A 21052-nucleotide genomic window follows, 5' to 3' on the forward strand; every position below is an offset into this window, starting at 1 on the left:
GCGATTCTCCTGTAGTCGTTACTTTTGTCTTCTTGATGTTCAGCTGCAGTCCTGCTTCGGCACTTTCTCTTTTAACTTTCAGCAGTAGCGAGCATACCTGCTTCAAGAACTGTTAAAAAGTCTCATGCTCAGTGCATGTCTACCTGCTTGATGCTGTTTTATCCCTCCTTCCTTCCAAGGATATAGACGTGTGTGTATAAAAGTACTCCTTCACACCATTTAAGAGGTTATTAGTACCACCCTAGATCAAAGCTTCTTAAACTGTGGGTTGTGACCCCCTATGGGGTTGAGTAACTGAATGCAGGGGTATGTGCGAAAAATTTGGCAACAGTAAAACCAGAGAGTTTTAAATTTCTTTACGATTTATTATCAGTAAATGTTTGATTTGTGTACCTATTCTGTATACCTATATACCCACGGTTGTGTAAAAATTTCTTGGGCAAAAAGGGTTCGTGAGCAGAAAAAGTTTAAGAACCCTGCCCTAGATGACAAAAAAAGTGTATCTTCCCTTTTAAAAAGTTGGGTTGCCTTGCATTCCATATTCGGCGTGGACCATCTTTAGAAATGAAAGATTACCAATTTGGGGGATGTACTAAAACGAATGACAGGCTAGCCCATTAGAAACACTTGGAGAGGCTGCACACCCCATTGAAGATAATGGGAACCAGGATTGCCCATTGACTTGCATGGGCTCCATTGAAATACATTACAGCGCAAACATGGTTGCAAAGAAAATGTGGAATAGATTTTCCATTCAGGTCTCTAGGCCCAGATATATTATTCAGGGGTGGATTGACAGCCCCTGGGACTAGCAGGGGTGTTGTGGGACTGGAATAGGTTGGCCGGTGGGTGAGAAGGAAGCAGGAAAAGGTTTTCAAGGAAGGCAGAGGAAATGGTGGGGGAGGGGAAATGAGATCCCTCCTGCAAGTCCCCAACTTGTTCTGATTTACTATTCAAACAAGAAGGTGAATGGACTTGTAGTAAAACCTACCTATAGTCACATTATGAACAAGCAGTATCCGTCTCTGTGTGGATGACAATACAAATACATTCAACAGCAGCACATTTGCAGCATTTAAAAAAATCCTGCTTGAACAGTGTGCGCACTTCAAAAGGTCTCTAAATTCTAGTCTAGATCACACCCTAGTGCAATTTATTCCAAATGTGCAGCAATGTCAGTTTTGTCACTCTTCATAATAGCTAAATACCCCCCCCCAATCCTTTGAACCAAGGATATGCACCCTTTCTAAGATTTCTTCCAAACACTAGCAGATATGCTCGCTTAGCCTTCTAAAAGCCTTTTTCTGTGCGTAGAAAAAAATGTCAAACATTTAAAATGTCCATATGATCTTTTGGCTTTGACGTTGCCTACAAGTGGGGGCCCTCTCACCATTGCTGAGCCTGCCAAGGCTGCCCCCCCCCCCCAATCTTTGTTGGCAAGAACACTTTTAGTTTTAGGGGAATTTAACCCCTCAGCTTGATTAAGGTGCGGATTTTTCTGCAGACCCAGGAGTCCCGAGTCTGCATAAAAACTTGTTGGGGGGGTCAAGTCTGCACCTTATCTGTGGATTAAAGTATCCGCAGGCATGGGGCAGACTTGGGAATTAGATATGTATCCAACTCAAGGGAAAAGGCTTATATGAAAGTCCCTACTTTGTATCCCAACCTTTTTCTGGATTCTCAAAATCTAATTAATCATAGAAGCCCATATGTCTATACAGTAATATTGAAGTCTGGGGGGAAAAACTGGAAAAAATGGAGGGGGGGATTTTGCCAGGACATTTTTTCAGGTCTTCCACTGGAAAATTTGGGCATTTGGGGAAAATGCTGGGGTGGGGGGAACCCTGATTTTGTTTTGTTTTGGAAAGACTGACATGCTAGTGATAACAGTATTTTTACCCAAACGTACAGCAGGAAAAGGCTAAGGGCTTCTTCAGTTTCCCAATGGAGAAATTTGGCAGAACTGAACATCCCCGTGAAATATATTAAAATGGGAAAAACCTTGTCTTAAAGCAGATTTTACTCATTCTGAAAGTATAAAGCATGAACATTTTCTAATTTTTAAAATGAAAGGCAAGGTTTTACTGAAAATGTATAGGACGAAAATTTTATGTTCAACATTAGATAAATATGATTTCTAGGTATACTGTGTAGACAAATATGTTCAAGAATATTTAAAATGTAAATAATTTTGGCAAAAACTCATTAAAGTTTAACAATATCCAAATAGTCCATGATTGTTTCTTTCCAAATGTGCTTTGTTTACTACAGAATTCTTCTAGAGTCAACTTTTATTTTTTCCTACCTCTCAGATTGCAAAAACTGATACATACCCTAGGGCAGAATAGAGTACAGCAATTTTAAACTCCTCAGATACTGGGTATACATGCAGTTTTTCTTATAGAAAATTAAGACAGCTATAGTTTTAGATTCCATAAACATGCCAAATAGTATAATTTCACATGCTAAGATATCAAATCTAAACTTTTTTTTACTGATTTTGTTGTTAAATCAGTAAAACGTTTAGGTCCTTCCCCGCAAATTGTTGTGCCTTCAAAATTTCTTGAAAATTTACATCTATGTGCCTATAAACCTTTCTACATAAGCCTAGGCAGCCACTGTCCCCCCCACCCCCAATCTGGTAAGGCATGGCCCAGCCTGATGAAGTGACCTTTATGTTGTATCTGGTCCTAACAATTATGTTTGACACCCCTGATTTATTTACTACCTTGGTCTCTTTAACTGGAGGTGCCAGGGATTAAACCTGGGACCTTCTGCACCCTAAACAGATGCTTTACCACTATGCCACAGCCCCTCTTCCATGTGTGTGTTCACCTCTTAAATATTTTTAGGCCAGCCTATTACACACTGGCAAAGAATGTAATTTCAATACCAGATAGATCCTTCTTGTTATCCGAGTGGGGGTGGGAATCAAGCAGGCACAAAATAAGAGGGAAATGGCAAATGTGTTTAATCAGGATAATATCAGACAATGAAACAATGGTATTAACTGAAACCATTTTTTAAAAGGTGAGTAGTGTCATGTCGGTAAGAGAAACAACTGGTAAGTAAAGGCAATGCAAAGGGAACCAAGCACTAGGAGAGACTTGGCATACATGTAAAATGTAAGGTTTAGTACAAGGAAACAAAAAAGTAATGATAAACTATATACCGCTGCTTGGTTTTTGTAAAAACTGCACAGCAGTATAAAATACTGGAATCCTAGATTGTACTGCATTCCCGCACATAAAAGTATACAAAATAAGATTTCTTTTGAACAGCATTACAGTTTTTAGTAGCTCTGGATTTTAAAGGTTTAACACAGTATCTAGATTCGAAAATAAAAGTGCATGTAAGAATGAATTATTCAAAATACTTGTGACAAAACTCAACTAGTTATTAATCACAGGTTCAACCGCTCAGACAACCTTCCTGCCTCTGCAGTATTCACTCAGAGCCAAGACATTTTTTTACCCAACTCTAACAAGAAAAGAATACCAAAATACACACAAGTAAGGTATTTAATGGATGAACAGGGTACAGAAATCAGCTTTTAAAACCTATTGAGTGAATAGTTTTGGTTATTTCAGACTTGACAGCTGTTTTTTGAAGACAAACATCACAGATGCACTGCTGAAGAAAAACACTACCTAAGCCTTGGTTGGTCACATCAACAGAATAAGATTCAGTGTGTCAAGGCTTCTTTCTTCCCCCAACTACGACAATTCTAAATGATTCTCAACTATCAACTAAAGACCAGATCCTGCAGGGCTGAAGAAAAATTTTCTTCTCTAGGCCCTTCAAATGAGAAAGGCAGCTTTGTGAGAATAGTTAACTGATCCCAACATCCAGGCATCCCAGAAAATAGATTCAAACTCCAATGGTCTCAATATATGGCACTAAAGAATGAGGCTTAGTTTTTTTAAAAGATGACAGCCTAAGTAATGAATAAGGTATTATTTTCCACACTGGAATCATGTATGTTGTAGATGTGAACTTTTGATGAAGTATACCAAAACGTAGCCATTTCTGTAATAAACCTTTTCAATACTTTTCCTCTTTAAAAATGGAATACTCTATTTATAGATACATACTTGGTCTGTTTTTAGCCTGTGGCACACAGTTACCAAGTGCAACCCCCACCCCCCAGTAATATCAAGTCTGAAAGCCTCCAAGTTACATTAGTAAAGGCATTCTTATAATTACAGTAAACATTAAACACAATGTCCTCAATGGAAGACTATGGAAAAATATGAAGTTCTGAAAAGGATGAACATGCATTTAAGATATGCTTTATGCAACAAATGGGTTCTCATCTTATAAAGATGGCATACTGGCACTTTTCTAAATACGTTTGTTTGGAAGTAAGTTCCATTGGTTTCAATGGAGCTTTCTTAAGTATGCTCAGAATCAGTCCTATAGAATTAAAATAGCCTTGAAGCCATGTATTACATCTGTAGGCATGTTAATAAGATGCTCTCTCAACACCATAAATCATAAGCTCTTGATTAGGTTGATTAATCTAAAATTATAAATCTTGTGTATCTGGTTTACAGGAAGCCAAGGGAATTTTGTCCACATTCACCTCAACCGTTATTAGAAGGGAGAAAGTTTACTCAATTGCCAGTGAAGGTGTAAGTATTCAACAAATAATTTTTTCTTTGTAAGGCTGCTAGCAGTAGTAACTTATATCGACCATCAAGAACACATGTTATTTAAAAAACATCTCTGCTGCAAATCAAGGGGAGTCTTATCTTTGACTTCAAAGAATTGAGGATTGTGTCCCCTATTCATTTTCAATCAGCACTGAAAGCACGTGTCCTATATCACCTCAACTAGATACTAATTTGAGCTGAGCCAGTGTATCTTGAGAGGCCACAGCATTATTTAAAGAAAAGAACTGATTAAGATACACACAGCTAAATTATGTTTAGCATTTAATCTTTTACATTTCTCATATCTGCAGATTTTTTAATCTGCAAAATGACCGAATATACAAGTTGTCTGGTCAGATTCCTGTCTCTACACAATTAAAGTTCCTGTCTGAAAATGTGCATATCTCTAAAAGTCTGAAATCAATAAAAAGAAATGGGCACCATTAAGTCAGAAAAAATCCCTAAAGAAAAATCTGTAAATTATATAAGTTATATAAAACTACCCTGTCCAGCAAGTTCCATATTTTCAAACATTAAGGCAATTTTGCATTAATTAAAACCAGACAGTATTATAAAAAATAAATGCCACTTCAAAACATTATGTACATAATGACAGAGTAGATTTATCTAGAAATCTTTAGTAAATTAATAAAGTGTCACAATGTTACAGAGGTTACATCAGGTGCTTGAGTATGTGCAATTGGAGTAACTTCATATTTAAAGTACAGGTTTCAGGACAGAGCGCAGTGAACGTCCTTCTTTCGTAAGCTCTCGCGTGACGCACATGCATGGCAGTGGCACAGCCTCCTCCCGTCTTTCTACAGCATTATAACTACATTTCTTCAAGTGGTCAGCCATGCTTACGATGTCAGCAAATTTCCATTCATTTACAGTACAAAAAGCTGTGCTGAAGCGCCACACCTAGAAAATAAAAAAGAACAGCATTGGTATTTTAACAAAGCAGTTATGGTGACATAGGTGGAAAAAATCCTGACGTTTTAATAGCGAAGTAGTCCTTACATGCCAAATATGTGATAGAATAGTAATGAAATCCAAGAGCCAGTGTGGTGTAGAGGTTAAGAGTGGTGGACTCTAATCTGGATAACCGGGTCTGATTCTCCGCTCCTCCACATGAGTGGGGGACTTTAATCTGGTGAACCGGGTTGATTTCCCTACTCCTACACATGAAGCCAGCTGGGTGAACTTGGGCTAGTCACAGTTGTCTCCGAACTCTCAGTCCCTCCTATCTCACAAGGTGTCTGTTGTGAGGAGAGGAAGGAAATTGTAAGCAGGTTTGAGTCCCCTTTCAAATGTAGAGAAAGTTGGCATATAAAAGCCAGCACTACTTCTTCTAATAATAAACAAGGGTTTAGGTGCAGACATACCTTAGACCCTAAGCTTTGCTTCTACTTGTGCTGTACCCCATTCACTGCAGGGACAATTCTGTGCTAGAGCATTTTCCTCTAGTGCTAGGCACTTTTTGGCTCACCAAACGACACTGGCCTTGCAGAAGTGCTTAGCACCAGAAGAGCATGTTCTACAGGGGACTGCGTCTACAACCGAATAGGGCACAGTGCAAGCACAAGCATGGCTTGGGATTCAAACCATAATGCTGTGTGAGTCACCAAACCATGGTTGGCATTCAAATTTGTGAACTCATTCATCCCTTTAATTCTTCAAGACAACTTTGACTCAACTCAATGAGGGTTTCCTGTCCACCACCCGCCCCCCAAAACCAAGCTGTTTAGACTTAGGCCATTAGCCACATAAAAGCTTTTTTGATTAACTTAGCACTGAAGGGAAAGAAGACCCCAAAGTAGGTGTAGCTTTGACGGCTTAATATGTCATTACCATTGCATTTTTAAAAACCTGAGGGTTTTTTATCTGGGCTCCGTGTTAACAGGAGAATTTTAAAGTCGATATTTGGGGAGATGTTTAAGCTGGAGTTCTGCAAGGAATTGTAAGGGGGGCAATTTGGAAATTCACCCAAATCTCTCAACTCCAGGATTCCATATGCTTTCAGGACTTGAGCAGGCCAATTCTATCCCCGCTTCCTCCTCTTTTGCTTAATTTACAGTCAGTTTTCTGCATATAGACGGACACCACTTACTATGATCTTGTGAACAGTTTAAAATGTAACCAAGTCACAACTATATCTTTTTAAAACTTTCAAAATAATAGGCTGAACCAGAGTGTGTCAAATCACAAAAAAAGCTTAACCTCTGTCGCAGCTGGGAAACAAAAACCCACTGAAAAGAGACGACATTCTTAAAAAAACCAACTATTGAAATAACAAGAGAATTAACCTAGCTCATTTTCAGATCTATGTAATAGAGTGTTTTGAGTTCAGAATTTACCAGTCTGCAAGCAGAAGTGATAGAATTCTAAAGCAGTGTTGGTTGTTGCCATTTTGCGTCAGCCACCAAAAACAAACAGGTAACTGGCAACAGTTTAACAGTAATGAAGAAAAACATGCTCATTAAGACACAGCTATGATGCAGTATCTGGATTCATAACATAATATCGTATCTGATATTAAAAGCCTCTGACTTCGACAACCTCAATCTAAACAAAATAATTTTTTTAAAAAAAGCTTACAGGATAGTAAGGACAACTGAAGGAAAGATTTTTTCCTGTGCAGCTAGCAATTGCAACTATTAATTAATTAGTAGCTTGTAGCTATTAGGAAACTTATGGTCTTATCTTGGATCTGTGATTTACTAGTTGTGAAAAATTATTTCTGCTCAAAACCCTTGAACAGAGGAGACTTCTAGCTGTAATTTTAGACGTGAATACGTTCTAGTATTAACCAGGGGATATAAGTCCATTCACATGTTCAAATGCTACATGTGGTAAGAGATCTAGGTAGCCCACTCTTTCTCTAATTGATATATACCCAATGGACTTCATGGCTTGGATCCTAAGCCTCCGTTCCGATCGCAGGTGCAGTCCTCTAGAGTTAGGAGCTTCCACTTACTCAAAACCAGTATTTAGGGAGCCTTAAAGCAACAACCACTAGAGGGACCACCTCTACAACAGATGAATAGGGACACAAATGGAACAAGGCTTAGGACCAAAGCCCAGTCTATAGTTAGAACTTACAACCTCAAATAAAGGAATACACATATTAGGCAATTTATCTGTAAGCCTCTATGCAAATGCGAAGACCAGTGTACAGATTTCAAGTGGACACAAGGCACTTGAGACAGGGGTGGGGTGAGCCAGCACAACAGTAATCTCCGACCATATGTAAACTTTGAATGTTTAGGGTTTTTTGTTTTTGTTTTATGTATGCTATTTATCTAGTACACTCTATTCTCTGAATAAGAGTTACAAAGTTTTATTTTACTACCTGCAAGCTCTTCTATAAGCCTGTACATCTTTTTATAACCTGGAGAGGGCAAAGAAGAAAATCACAGATGCTTGAGCTAGACCAAACAATATGCCAATTCTAGCAGAGGTAATTTCTGCCACCCAGGCATCAATATATACAAACCTTTTCTTTTATTTGCCATGAAGAACTTCCATCTGGATACTTTCTTTTTTCCCAAAGTAGTATGACCATTCCACGTGCCTGTAGTAAGCTTCCGCATACATCTCTCATTAATCGTGACACACGTGAGAGCTGACATAAACTAAATCCATCAAGAAACCCTGCAATGTGTTGTAGAACCTCAAAAGGAAGACTACTCAGATGGTCACTACGCAGTCCTAAGCAGCATCTCTTATCAGGCTCGATTAGCACAGTAGATATGCAAGGCTGAACCCCAAAAGACCTAAGATGTCGGTCATGAATAATCTTTGCCCCCTGTGTTGAAGGACAAAATCTGCGCTGAGAATATGTACATCCGTAGTAAGCCAGAGGACATCTCTGTTCCATCCAACCATTGAGGCCAGCATGAATATCACCATGCACATTCTTGAAGTGTGAAGAAAATTCATTTCGTCTAAACAATTGTCCACAAACAAATGTAAACATTGAGCGCTTTGTTTGGTATCTAGCTACACATTCTAGTACCAAGTCTAGACCAAGTGTCTGGAAAGGGCTTGGATTTGAGAGCTGTGGATTGGCATGATCACATGCAGAGGCTGAAGCGATTTCCCCTACCATTGTATTTGTGGCCAGGATTGCAGATGGGAGAGAGAATGTCTGTGTCCCAAAATCGACACGATATCCATCAACTACATGGCTATCGGATATTCCCCTACCACCAGGAGAATCTCCCAGACAAAACAGCAAAGCAGCTGTGATTAAGTCTATACCCTGAAGACCCATCGGATCTTCAGTTACTTCCAAATCTGATGTATCTACTGCCTTGTCATCCTTTGGCGCAGAAAAATAATGACTGGTGAGAAAACTGTAAGTACGGTGAGGAAGTAAAGAAAATACATCTGTGTTTCTGAGCCTGTCTTGTTCTATTTGTCTGTGTAACAGGTTTTCTTCGCTACAATCACGTGGTAGGTATACATGATTAATATTGCCATTAGGCAAACTATGCAGATGTATTCCTTCCTTAAGTTGTGTTGCTACAGAAGTGGGGGCACAAGAACTTGATGCCTCATCACAAGAATTACATACACCATTTGCTACATTAGATTGCTCTGAATTAGACATTCCTAGTTCGTCATTCTGTTGCAGCGTATCTGTACATGCATTTTCTACATGAAAGCAATTACAGAAAGAGTTATCAAGGCTCATGCCAAAATCGTACTGTTGCATGGGATCATAAAAGTCACTCGAGCCATTTTGTTCCACCTGTACATTTTGACTCAAGACATCCAAGTGAATGCCACCAGCTGCTCCCATATTATCTTCATCTGGACAGTCATGCTCTGTCATTTTATGCTGCATAGTTCTATTACAGTTTTGTTCTTTAATATGACAATCTTCATTTGTTTCACATGGTGAAATGCCAAGCTTTGAACTTAACATGCTTATGTCCCTAGTAGCTGTGTTCAGGATATCTAGTGCTGTAGCTAAACTCTTGGTTGTTTCCACAGTAGCTTGATAAAGCACACCATATGACTCTTCATCTACTGGCATCAAGCCATTTGGAAGGGTGACATCTGGGGCGCTCACAACGGAAGTCTGTTCTTTTGATTTTGATACCTGATCAGCTGTTTTTGATGTCATAGTTGCTACTTTGAGGGATTCCAGGAGCATTCGCTGGTCTTGAAGGGCAAGAGCCATGTCCAACTGTTCGACTTCATCAACATCTTTGCTCAGATTCTCATAAGATTTGCGATCTGCATAACTGACTGGCCATCTATTCCACTCCATAGTACAACATACCACACTTGCAGGGCAAATTTCTAGGTGTTCAGCGATTTTGTTTCTGGCTACAGTAAATGGACAGCCTGAACCACTGTTCAGACAAGGCACTCTTTCAAGTGGACACAGAAGGCGGTGCTCTTCAGCTTTACATGAATGAAACACGGCTCCACAAACCATGGGGCAACCAATTAAATCACAGGAAATGCCAGCCTCAGGTCTGGTCATGCAACGCCGACTGACACAGTTGACACAATGTAGATGCTGGTGCTCCTCCATGATGGGAAGTTCAATTCTAGGGAGTGCAACAAAGACAGAAATGGGTCAGTATTTTTTTAAAAACTCAATGAGAAAACTCCATACGGTGGGTGGGAGGTGGTAGGATATAAAATCAAACACTATCACATGGACAATAACAAAAGCAGGAACTTGGATACCGCATATAAAACCCAACATTTCAGTGATAACCTGACTCTAGTTGCACCACCAACAGCATAACATGCATCATGAATAATAAGCAGTAAGAAACAGCAGCATAAACTGGCACTCTTCTACTGGTCACGAGACCAGCCACACAATGGCATCATAGAACAACCCTCACTGATGTACCTAGGCTGCCACCTGAGCCAGGAAAGAGTCAGCGTTTTTCAACATATCCCGAAAGGCCAGTACGTGTGACAAGAGTGACTCTTTAACAGTAACCCCAAGCTGTATCACAAGCTGCTTCTGAAACAAGTGTAAGAAATTGTTGCAGGTAACATGGTACTTTGAAGTGAAGCAGGGTACAATTAACACGTGAAGCTACTCTGGTTTCTAGCTATTAAAAAAAGGTAAAGGTCCCCTGTGCAAGCACCAGGTCATTCCTGACCCATGAAGTGACGTCACATCCCGACATTTCCAAGGCAGACTTTGTTTACAGGGTGGTTTGCCAGTGCTTTCCCCAGTCATCTTCCCTTTACCCCCAGCAAGTTGGGTACTCATTTTACCGACCTCGGAAGGATGGAAGGCTGAGTCAACCTTGAGCTGGCAACCTGAAACCAACTTCCGTTGAGATCAAACTCAGGTCGTGAGCAGAGCTTGGACTGCAGTACTGCAGCTTACCACTCTGCGCCACGGGACTACTTTCTAGCTATTACATATTCTATATTATCGTCAGCGTCTCTTGAAGCTGAAGTACACACCCCATTCGTACTAGCATTTGAGATCACTCAGTTTGTGTAAGAATATATTGAAGTTACCTGTAAATGTAATTCACAGTTGGTAGCCGTGTTAGTCTGTTTGCAGTAGTAGAAAAGAGCAAGAGTCCAGTAGCACCTTAAAGACTAACAAAAATATTTTCTGGCAGGGTATGAGCTTTCGTGAGCCACAGCTCACTTCTTCAGATACAGCTAGAATGTGAATCCACCTGTCTTTAAGTAGAGGAGAGTGAATTCAGACAAGCATTAGTATGTAAATGTTAACAGTATGTAAATGTGAATAGCAGGCGTGATGGGATTAGGTGTGGTATGCAGAAGAGTCTGAGATGTCCAGGGGAGAGATGGGTGTGGAGATATCAGCATTGGTAATGAGCCATGAATGCATGAGAATTCTGCTGAATTACAGTTGATATTCACACTAAAGACAATGCATTTACCTGGGCTGAATAAAGGCCTTGCATTCATGGCTCATTACCAATGTTGATTTCTCCACACCCATCTCTCCCCTGGACATCTCAGACTCTTCTGCATACCACACCTAATCCCATCACGCCTGCTATTCACATTTACATACTGTTAACCTTTACATACTAATGCTTGTCTGAATTCACTCTCCTCTACTTAAAGACAGATGGATTCACATTCTAGCTATATCTGAAGAAGTGAGCTGTGGCTCACGAAAGCTCATACCCTGCCAGAAAATATTTTTGTTAGTCTTTAACGTGCTACTGGACTCTTGCTCTTTTCTACTACCTGTAAATGTAGTTACTTTCCATAAGTGCTTGAACACTATACATATTAAGAACATAATCTCCAGAACAATGATAGGCGGGACACCTTCCTCCCCACCCCCAAAGCCAAAAGACCCATCAACTGGAGCCTGCTGCATCCTAAGAACCATACATTGGGGTAAATAGCCTATACATCTGCATTACTTCTGATAAAACTCTAAGCATGCACCAGAAAAGCAGTACAAAGACCAATTCCAGTGAGGCTTAGTCCCAAAAGTGAATTTAGCAGTCTCTTATTATTTACACTTGCATCAACCAGTAGCAGCAGGGCTGGCTCCAAGTTTTTGTGGATCCTCTAATGAGACTGTCATGCACTGCTTTAATATTACCATAGCCTCCTTTGGCCATGCTTTATCTAACCTTTTTCTTCTTTAATACCATTCATTCCTCCTTAACCAATGTCTCTAAATTATTTAGCATGTCATATTTAGACATGCCCTGACCTGGATGGCCCAGGCTAGCCTGATCTCGTCAGATCTCAGAAGCTAAGCAGGGTCAGCCCTGGTTAATATTTGGATGGGAGACCACCAAGGAAGTCCAGGGTTGCTATACAGAGGAAGGCACTGGCAAACCACCTCTTAGTCTCTTTCCTTGAAAACCCCATAAGGGGGGTGCGACTTGACGGCACTTTACACACACACACACACACATTTAGACATGGGTAAAACAGAGATACAATGTATACAAATGACTTGCTCCCTACCCAAAATTAATTCATGTCCACATTCTATCTGCAGCCAAATCTCTCAATCCTGGAAAGTGAGAAAATTGGATAAAATATCTTCAAGGCTGTGCTCTGAACTGTGCATATATTTCTATGACTGACCCTCCACAGAATACAATGAAACTTGTTTTCCAGTAAATACAATTAGTGTTATTAAGCTTCTATTCAGTGCATGTGCCTCATACCTGCCAAGGTGGAAAAGAGGGATTTAGAATCCTTCTGCATAGTCTGTTTAAGATGAACCATTAAAAAACGTATCTTAATCTCTAATTTGGTTTTGATGGATCAAATATGGTGTAGGCTTGTATTTATCTATGCAGACATAACAGTGACTACCCACGCAGCTGCACTTCCCATCTACCATCTAAAATTCTGAGGGCTCCTACAGGCTTACACATGCCACCTCCCTCTTCTCTCCCCCCATATCTGGAGTCCTGTCTCTGTATTAGAAGCTGCTGTTGAAACTCTACGGTTTAAGAAGTTCATCAAAAGAGTTAGGCTGCCAAGGGAAGGTTATAAGACAACTCAGAAGGCCCCAGCTGTATACAAAGCTCACAAGGCAAACCTGCATGGACTCTCAGAAAATCAAAATCAAATTTAACTAAAACATTTTGCATGAAGTCTCAAAGATAAGGTTTAAACAGATATTTTCTAGACTCTTATTCTCAGAAGAGGAAGCAAAGCAGCAAAATGTTTTCTACAAGCTCACTTCTAGTCTAGAAGAATTCTTTACACTGGTCATAAATGCGGTTACTTCGTGAAGTTTTAAAGATTCTTTTAGTTATGAGAAAAGATGGAATGGTTCCTGTGTCTCTGCATCACAGTAGAAAAGTTAAAGAACAAAGTAGATGTGCTTTCTTGTTCCGAAGTGTTTCCAATCTCCGGGTCTGTTGAAATATTTCCTCCCTGTAGAGGCGTTCAAAAATTACCAGGAAAATTACCAGGAAATTACTTGCAAAATTACCAGGAAAACTAGCATACTGATCAAGAATTCCACTCTTCATCCGGACACACACAGAAAACTATGCAAGACAGAAGCCCAAACACCACGATTATATGGACTACCTAAAATTCATAAGGATTCCGTCCCACTCCGACCCATTGTGAGCGCCATTGGTTCCCCAACATATGAATTAGCTAGATATTTGACCACCCTCCTACAGGACCACATTGGAAAAACCACTTCTTACATCAAAGATTCAACTCATTTCATCAACAAAATCAGTCCATTGAGACTCAATCCACAGGATATATTAGTCAGTTTTGATGTTGTATCCCTCTTTACCAAGGTTCCAGTATAAGACACAATCTCATTGATTAACCAGATTTTTCCAGAAGATATAACAGCCTTATTTCACCATTGTTTGACAACAGGTTATTTCCTATGGGATAAAGAATTTTATGAACAGATTGATGGAGTAGCTATGGGAAGTCCACTCAGTCCAGTAATAGCAAACTTTTACATGGAATATTTTGAAAAGACAGCATTAGAATCGGCACCTTACAAACCTACAGTCTGGTTCAGGTTCGTAGATGATACATTTACTATTTGGAGCCATGGTGAAGAAAAATTAATGGACTTTCTAAACCATCTTATTAATATCCATCCAAACATTCAGTTTACCATGGAAAAGGAAATTGAGGGTAAACTCTCATTTCTTGATACCCTTGTCATCCGTAAAACAAACTTTCAGTTAGGTCACAAGGTCTACCGGAAACCAACTCACACAGATCGCTACTTACACAAAAACTCTAACCACCACCCCCGACAGAAAAGAGGAATAATCAAAACATTAATGGACCGTGCAAGACGGATCTGTGAACCACAGTTTCTCAAGGAAGAAACTAATCATCTAAATCACGCACTGCTAGCAAACGGCTACTCCAAGAATGAAATCAGAAGGGGCATTAAACCAAACAAAAATCAGAAAATTCAGGAAAAACAGTCTCCCATAGGAAAGGTATTCTTGCCATTTATTGAAGGAGTCACTGATAGGATGGAGAAACATTTGAAAAAACAACCTACAGTGTTTAAACCCACAAAGAAAATACAACAGATGCTATGATCAGCAAAAGACAAAAGAGACCCCCTCACCTCTGCAGGAGTATATCGTATACCTTGCAGCTGTGGACAAGTTTACATCGGGACAACAAAACGCAACATACAAACAAGGATAAAAGAACATGAAAGATACTGCAGTCTTGGCCAACCTGAGAAATCAGCAGTGGCTGAACATGGACTGACACAAACAGGACACAGGGTCTTATTCCAAGACACTGAAAGACTGGACAATTCTACCAACTATTTTGTCAGATTACACAGAGAAGCCATTGAAATTCATAAACATCAGCACAACTTTAACAGAAAAGAAGAGAGTTTAAGAATGAATAAGGCTTGGCTTCCTGTCCTGAAAACCTCCAGACTAACAAAGACTACAGTCAACAATAGCCATGCAGATTAGCTTTGGATTTCACACATTAACAGATCACTTCAGGATACAATGGTTCCATATTAACATACCACACCCTCATTAGCACATTATCTTGATACTTACAAGACAATGATTAGCACATTACCTTTGATACTTTTTGCAGGACAATGATTCAGCTCAAACCCAACCCCTTTCTGACTATATATAACTCTTCCTACACACTTGACACTGAGAGACACTGTCCTTCAGTGTTACTCCTCTGAAGATGCCTGCCACAGCTGCTGGCGAAACGTCAGGAAAGAAAATATCAAGACCACGGTTACACAGCCCGGATAACCTACAAGAACCAATGAACTCTGACCGTGAAAGCCTTCGACAATTCTTTACACCTTTTCTGCATTTACAAAATATGAAGGGGTGAATTACATGGAGCGTTTTCCATAGGCAGAAGTATTTCCACCCATGGAACACAACTTTCTCACCTCCTTCCTCCCATTGCAGCCTCAAATCCCATCCCCTGCCACCCATTGCTCCTAGGGAACAAGGGATCCCAGGAACAGCATGGGGGCCATTTGGGGATGCAGTAGGGGCAGGAGTCATGCTCTCTGGGCAAAGGTCCTTTGGTTCATAGAAATTCTCCATGGTTTCCACCCCAATGTTTTGGCACAAGGTAAATTCACTGAACGGGTTCTATCCATAACTGACATAAAAGTCTACCATAAGTAGCTATCTGCAAAAAATGCAGTATTAATATCCGGCCTGAACTAAACAGCAATCAGCTCACCTAGTTTATGTCTCTGGCTGCAGAAGAACAGCCCTACAAGACAGCTGCTAAAGGAATAAAGTAGCTTAAGCCAGCTACTGGTACAGTACAATGAAGCAGGCCCAAACCATAAATGGAAGACACATATAAGGAAAAGTACCACCATATATAACATCGGAAATAGTTTCCACAGTTAAGATGGGCAGCCCATTCCTGAAGGGGGGAGCAAATAGGCAGCTGCCAGGAGCAGCACAGTCACGCTGCCTCCAGAGGCTTCCTGGCCGTCAAAAATACAATTAAAGACATTAACATGAGGAAAAGGGAAAATACCCCCACTAAAAAGATTAAGGCTACACCACCAAAAAAGGTGTCATAGCCACGCTGCAGCTCAAGAGGGTGTTCCCAGGTTCCACGAGGTTAGGAAGCTGCCTAATGGCAGCTCCTCCCCCAGGAACAATCCCCCCCCACGCCAGCGCAGGCTCCCACTTCTAGCATCACAGTGCTGGAGCCACGTGCAGCAGCGGGCTTCCAGGCATCACCATGTTTGCCCCCTAGCTGGTATAGATGCCACTTTATTCCATGATAAGGTGAGTACCCAGCTTGCTGGGGGTAAAGGGAAGATGACTGGGGAAGGCACTGGCAAACCACCCCGTAAACAAAGTCTCCCTAGGAAACGTCGGGATATGACGTCACCCCATGGGTCAGGAATGACCCGGTGCTTGCACAGGGGACCTTTACCTTTTTTAAGGTGGCACCTACTCTCGCGTGGGGTCACACCAGCTCCTGAAGACCTTCAACCCTCCCACCCTTTCAGGAATGCAGACATAGTCTCTTCAGATAATCCAAACTTTGTCCAGATACATACGTACTTGAACTCTTGCTCTTCCAAGCTTTTCTTTAGACCATGTATGATTCCTGAACAACTGAAGAAAAGGATGACAATCACCACCACTTCAAGGAATGGTGTCTTCCTGGAAAAGTCACATATGGCATTAGACATTCTAGTTTGTCATTCACTGAGTGTTTACTTGAGCTTTAAATGAGAATGACATCCCCAGGACTAGTTAAATAGGTCCTACTTCAGAACTTGGTACCCAAATGAAAACACATACACCAACGACACTGCACTGATCAAGATTAGTTTTACATGTCTTCCTATCTCCAAATTAAAATTGTGACATGATATATGCAAAAGTGCTGACCAACTATATGCATAATAGCCATCCTACAAATAAATCTATTCCAAATCAGCACTTGTTAGATTTTTCAGCAACATCCATTCAAAACCTTTTTTGGACAAATTCAGCATTGGCCTCTCCTTTTGGCCAATTCTCAACACTTCTGTACCAAAAGTAATCTCTGCTAAAACATTTTTTGTGATGCTGGATGACTAAGCTCAACATTAACCTCCCTTTAAAATACCGTATTTTCCGGCGTACAAGACGACTGGGCGTATAAGACGACCCCCCCCCATTTTTACAGTTAAAATATAGAGTTTGGGATTGTCCCGAGTCCGCGGCCTGGGTCCGGCCCTCGGGACTGCGCCCCAACCCCGCGGCCACCCCCGGTCCTCCTGGGGCGGCTCAACCCCCGGGGAAACAACACCACTTACCGGGGCGGGAGAAAGAGGGGGCGGGGGCAGCCGGACGAGCTGGCAGCGTGCCGGGAGGCGGGGCTGGCGGGAGGAACAGGAGGAGGCCGGGGGCCGACCTCCCGGCATGGAAGAGTGTGTGCCGACCCGGCCCAGCCGGAGCAAATCCTGGAGGCGAGGCGGGGAGGGAGCCTCCCCGGGCAGCGGGAGCCCCGCAGCCAGAGACACCGGCTGTAGCCAAGGCTCAGCCCCGGGCTCCGGCGGGAGGGTGGGAGCCCGAAGTGGCGGGACGTGGCTCTCGGGAGGAGTCGGCGAGGGGAGAAGGGAGCGGGGAAGAAGAGGGGGACGGGGGCGAGAGTAAGGGCCCTCGAGAAGGGCGAGGCTAAAGGCAAGGGGAAGACTGAGCCGACGGCCCACGGAGGGCGGGGCTAAAGGAGGGTTTGGAGGGGAGGGAAGCCCATAAAAACAGAAGCTGAAGCGGAGGCCGGGGAGGAAAGGGGGCATGTTGGGTGTGCTAGGCGGCAGCCAAAACACCCTGTGCCGGGAGAAGAGAGTGGCCACCCCGGCCAGCCAGCCACCTGCCTGCCTTGCGCTGCCGCTGGAGCGCAGCCGAGCACTTCCCTCCGTGCACCCCGGCGCGCCTGGCTCCAACTCTGAGCCGGGCAGTGAGCACCCTCAGCGAGCTCGCCTCCCCTCCCTCCTCCGGCGGACATGGACAGAGCGGAGGCGGCTCCCCAGGCAGATTCTCCAGTCTGGCTCGGAATTCAGCATCCGGCGTATAAGACGACCCCCGGCGTATAAGACGACCCCCGACTTTTGAGAAGATTTTCCTGGGTTAAAAAGTAGTCTTATACGCCAGAAAATACAGTAATTTCTCCCTAAAGGACAGTTAAAAATTAACATTAATATAGTGCACCAAGTGTTCAAAGCATTTCTTTCAAAAATTACTGCAATGGTCCTTTTAAGATAAACCATTATTATAATTTCATATTGCAGAGGGGTGACTAGACTGAACCAGGAAATTCTCTACTCATGGTCATTATTACAATATGTGAGCTCTCAAACTCATTCTGTTGCTTCAATGTGCTGCCAAACAGGGTAACCGAGGCAACATGAAAGAGACCATCTCCCTGCTGTAAAGATATTTACTACAATTTCGAATGTAACAGGAAAAAGTGACTCACCAGATCAAGATCTTTTAATGTGGAGCACAGCGAGTGAGCATCTTTTTGGTATAGCCTCCATTCTTAGAATATGTGGGGTGGGGGAATCCAACTGACAGAATACTGGTAAGAGAGACAAACAAATAAAAGTACTAAGCAAAATTCAAAATACACAGATCACCAGCACAAGAAGCTGGAAGGTATCTGAACCTCTCCTTCCCTTATCTGGTAGTCACTACGCCCATGATGACATGTTAGCAACAATTAATAGAGTTTCTCACCCTGAAAGTTTTTTTTTTAATCAACATTTGGAGAGGAATGCACTGCTTTAAAGATGTAAAATTTCCAAAAAGTTGGAAGCCATGGGGGGGGGGGGAGATGAAATTTTGGGGGAAATTGAAATAACATAATATAAAATACATAATTTACAACTCAGCTAGTCTATAAAATTGTACTATTTAGCATATTTATAGAATTTGAGACCATGACTTGTGGTACAGTCCTCATCAGAGTTACACCCTTCTAAGGACACGGAAGTTGATGGGGTAGAAGAATGCAACTGTTTTAAGACTACGCTGTTAGTGTTCTACAATAAGTTTGCCCTTTTTGGCCGTGGCCCTTGCCTGGTGGAATTCTCTATCTGGGGAGACCAGGGCCCTGCCAGATCTGACCCAGTTCCCCAGGGCCTGCAAGACGGAGATGTTCTGCCAGGCTTACAATTGACGACTTCCTCCAGGGAGAAAATAATATGATAAATCTCAAGCTATACACACAAAGATCCCAAGACATGTGGAGTATTCTGCTCAAAAGGTTTCACTTTCATTTTTACTGCTTATCCCTCCCTTTTCACACTTAGCTCCTTGTGCAGATCTATTCCACTCCAAGCAATCTCCTAATCATTGGATTTCTTGAAATTTAGCACTTACGAGGTAAGGGGCTTCTTCTGTGTACATAGATTTGCAAAGGAACAATGTGATTAAGGTCTTTTTCTCAACTCTGTATGTTTATTTTATAACATTTTTACTGTGAAGAGGCATGTTATCTCTGCAGACACAAATTAAGTTTTGAGAACTGCAAAACCAAGCATCTGTGATAATCTAGAAGGAAAAATTGCCCAAAATATTCTTACAGAAATCTCTAGAAGAGCATGACATTGTGAATGGATTAATGGAATTCATTTACCAAAAAATTTAACCACTGCATGAATATACAGTCTCCTACTACACACTTAAAAACTAGTCTTTATTTCATGATGAATAACCTTTGGACTATAATGTATCTTAAACAGAAAACTATTTAAACTATCCTTAGATTTTTATTCAAAAAGCATTTTATTTAAAAAATCCAATTTAAATAAAAAATCCAATAAAAATATATTTTTAAATCATTTATTTTTATCCACCTTGGGCATGAGACTTTGAGCTAGGGATCACCTAAGGACTAAATTGATGCCAGATACTACCCGAGCTCTGCAACAGGCTCTGTAATTTTAAAATACATTATGCCCCATGATGCAGAGTGGTAAACTGCAGTACTGCAGTCAAAAGCTCTGCTCATGACCTGAGTTCAATCCAAGTGGAAGTCGGTTTCAGGTAGGAGGCTCAAGGTTGACTCAGCCTTTCCAAGGTCGGTAAAATGAGTACCCAGCATGCTGGGGGTAAAGCATAGATGACTGGGGAAGGCAATGGCAACCCACCCTGTAAACAAAGTCTGCCTAGTAAACATCAGGATGTGATGTCACCCCATGGATCAGTAATGACCCAGTGCTTGCACAGGGGACTACCTTTACCTTTTACCTACTAAAGATCACAAACATTTACCTTCTATTTGTTTTTCATTTAATAGAGAACACTGTACTGATCAGCATTACCTGTGAGAGTTCCCTTACTTCTAAACTGAGATTCTTTATATTTTTATGCAGTGGGGTGGGGCAGAACAACTATTTAGGAGAAAGAGCAGATCAATGCAAAAAATCCCCTAAATAACAAACAACACAGGAAAGAAAAAACACCTTTCAGCTTTAATTCAAACCACCTGTCTGCAAAAGTCAGACATGGCTTCAGGTTGTAAGTCTAACCCTTATTGTATTCATGCACATTGTATTGCTTATTTTATAAAATAGTAAAACTACATTTTCAAGAAACATAAGTTTCTCTGAGTTTGGATAAGGGCTATATTCAGTTTTAAATCAATGTGCAGTTTTGCTTGCATTGTTAAGTACAATCTAATTTTAAAATGGTTTAATTTAAATTTTTCTTGTGTATTTACCATACTGCTTAACTAAAATTGGTGAGGAACAAAATATATTAACTTGGTTAATTAAGGTGGCTACACTGCAATCTGTGACATGACAATAGAAAATACAAAGTGGCATACCGTAAATTTACAAAATAACAATTCATTCTTCACCAGAATATTTTATAAATAAAAGTTCCTCTTCTCTTAGCCACACTCACTAAATGCAG

At 41.2% G+C, this 21052-nt stretch overlaps 1 protein-coding gene across 1 annotated transcript; it reads right to left on the reverse strand.

The window, feature by feature from the left end:
- Nucleotides 1–4990: 4990 nt before the first annotated feature.
- On the reverse strand, nt 4991–16713 carry FBXO30 (F-box protein 30). The gene is made up of 3 exons (XM_056853079.1): nt 16682–16713; nt 8152–10222; nt 4991–5576 (listed from the first exon to the last, which is right to left on the reverse strand). The coding sequence occupies exons 2-3, from the start codon at nt 10204–10206 to the stop codon at nt 5373–5375; spliced, it is 2259 nt and encodes a 752-aa protein (XP_056709057.1). The 5' UTR covers nt 10207–10222; nt 16682–16713; the 3' UTR covers nt 4991–5372.
- Between the last annotated feature and the right edge of the window lie 4339 nt (nt 16714–21052).

Source organism: Euleptes europaea, chromosome 7 (genome assembly GCF_029931775.1).
Source record: "Euleptes europaea isolate rEulEur1 chromosome 7, rEulEur1.hap1, whole genome shotgun sequence".
In the NCBI taxonomy this organism is placed as follows: Eukaryota; Metazoa; Chordata; class Lepidosauria; order Squamata; family Sphaerodactylidae; genus Euleptes; species Euleptes europaea.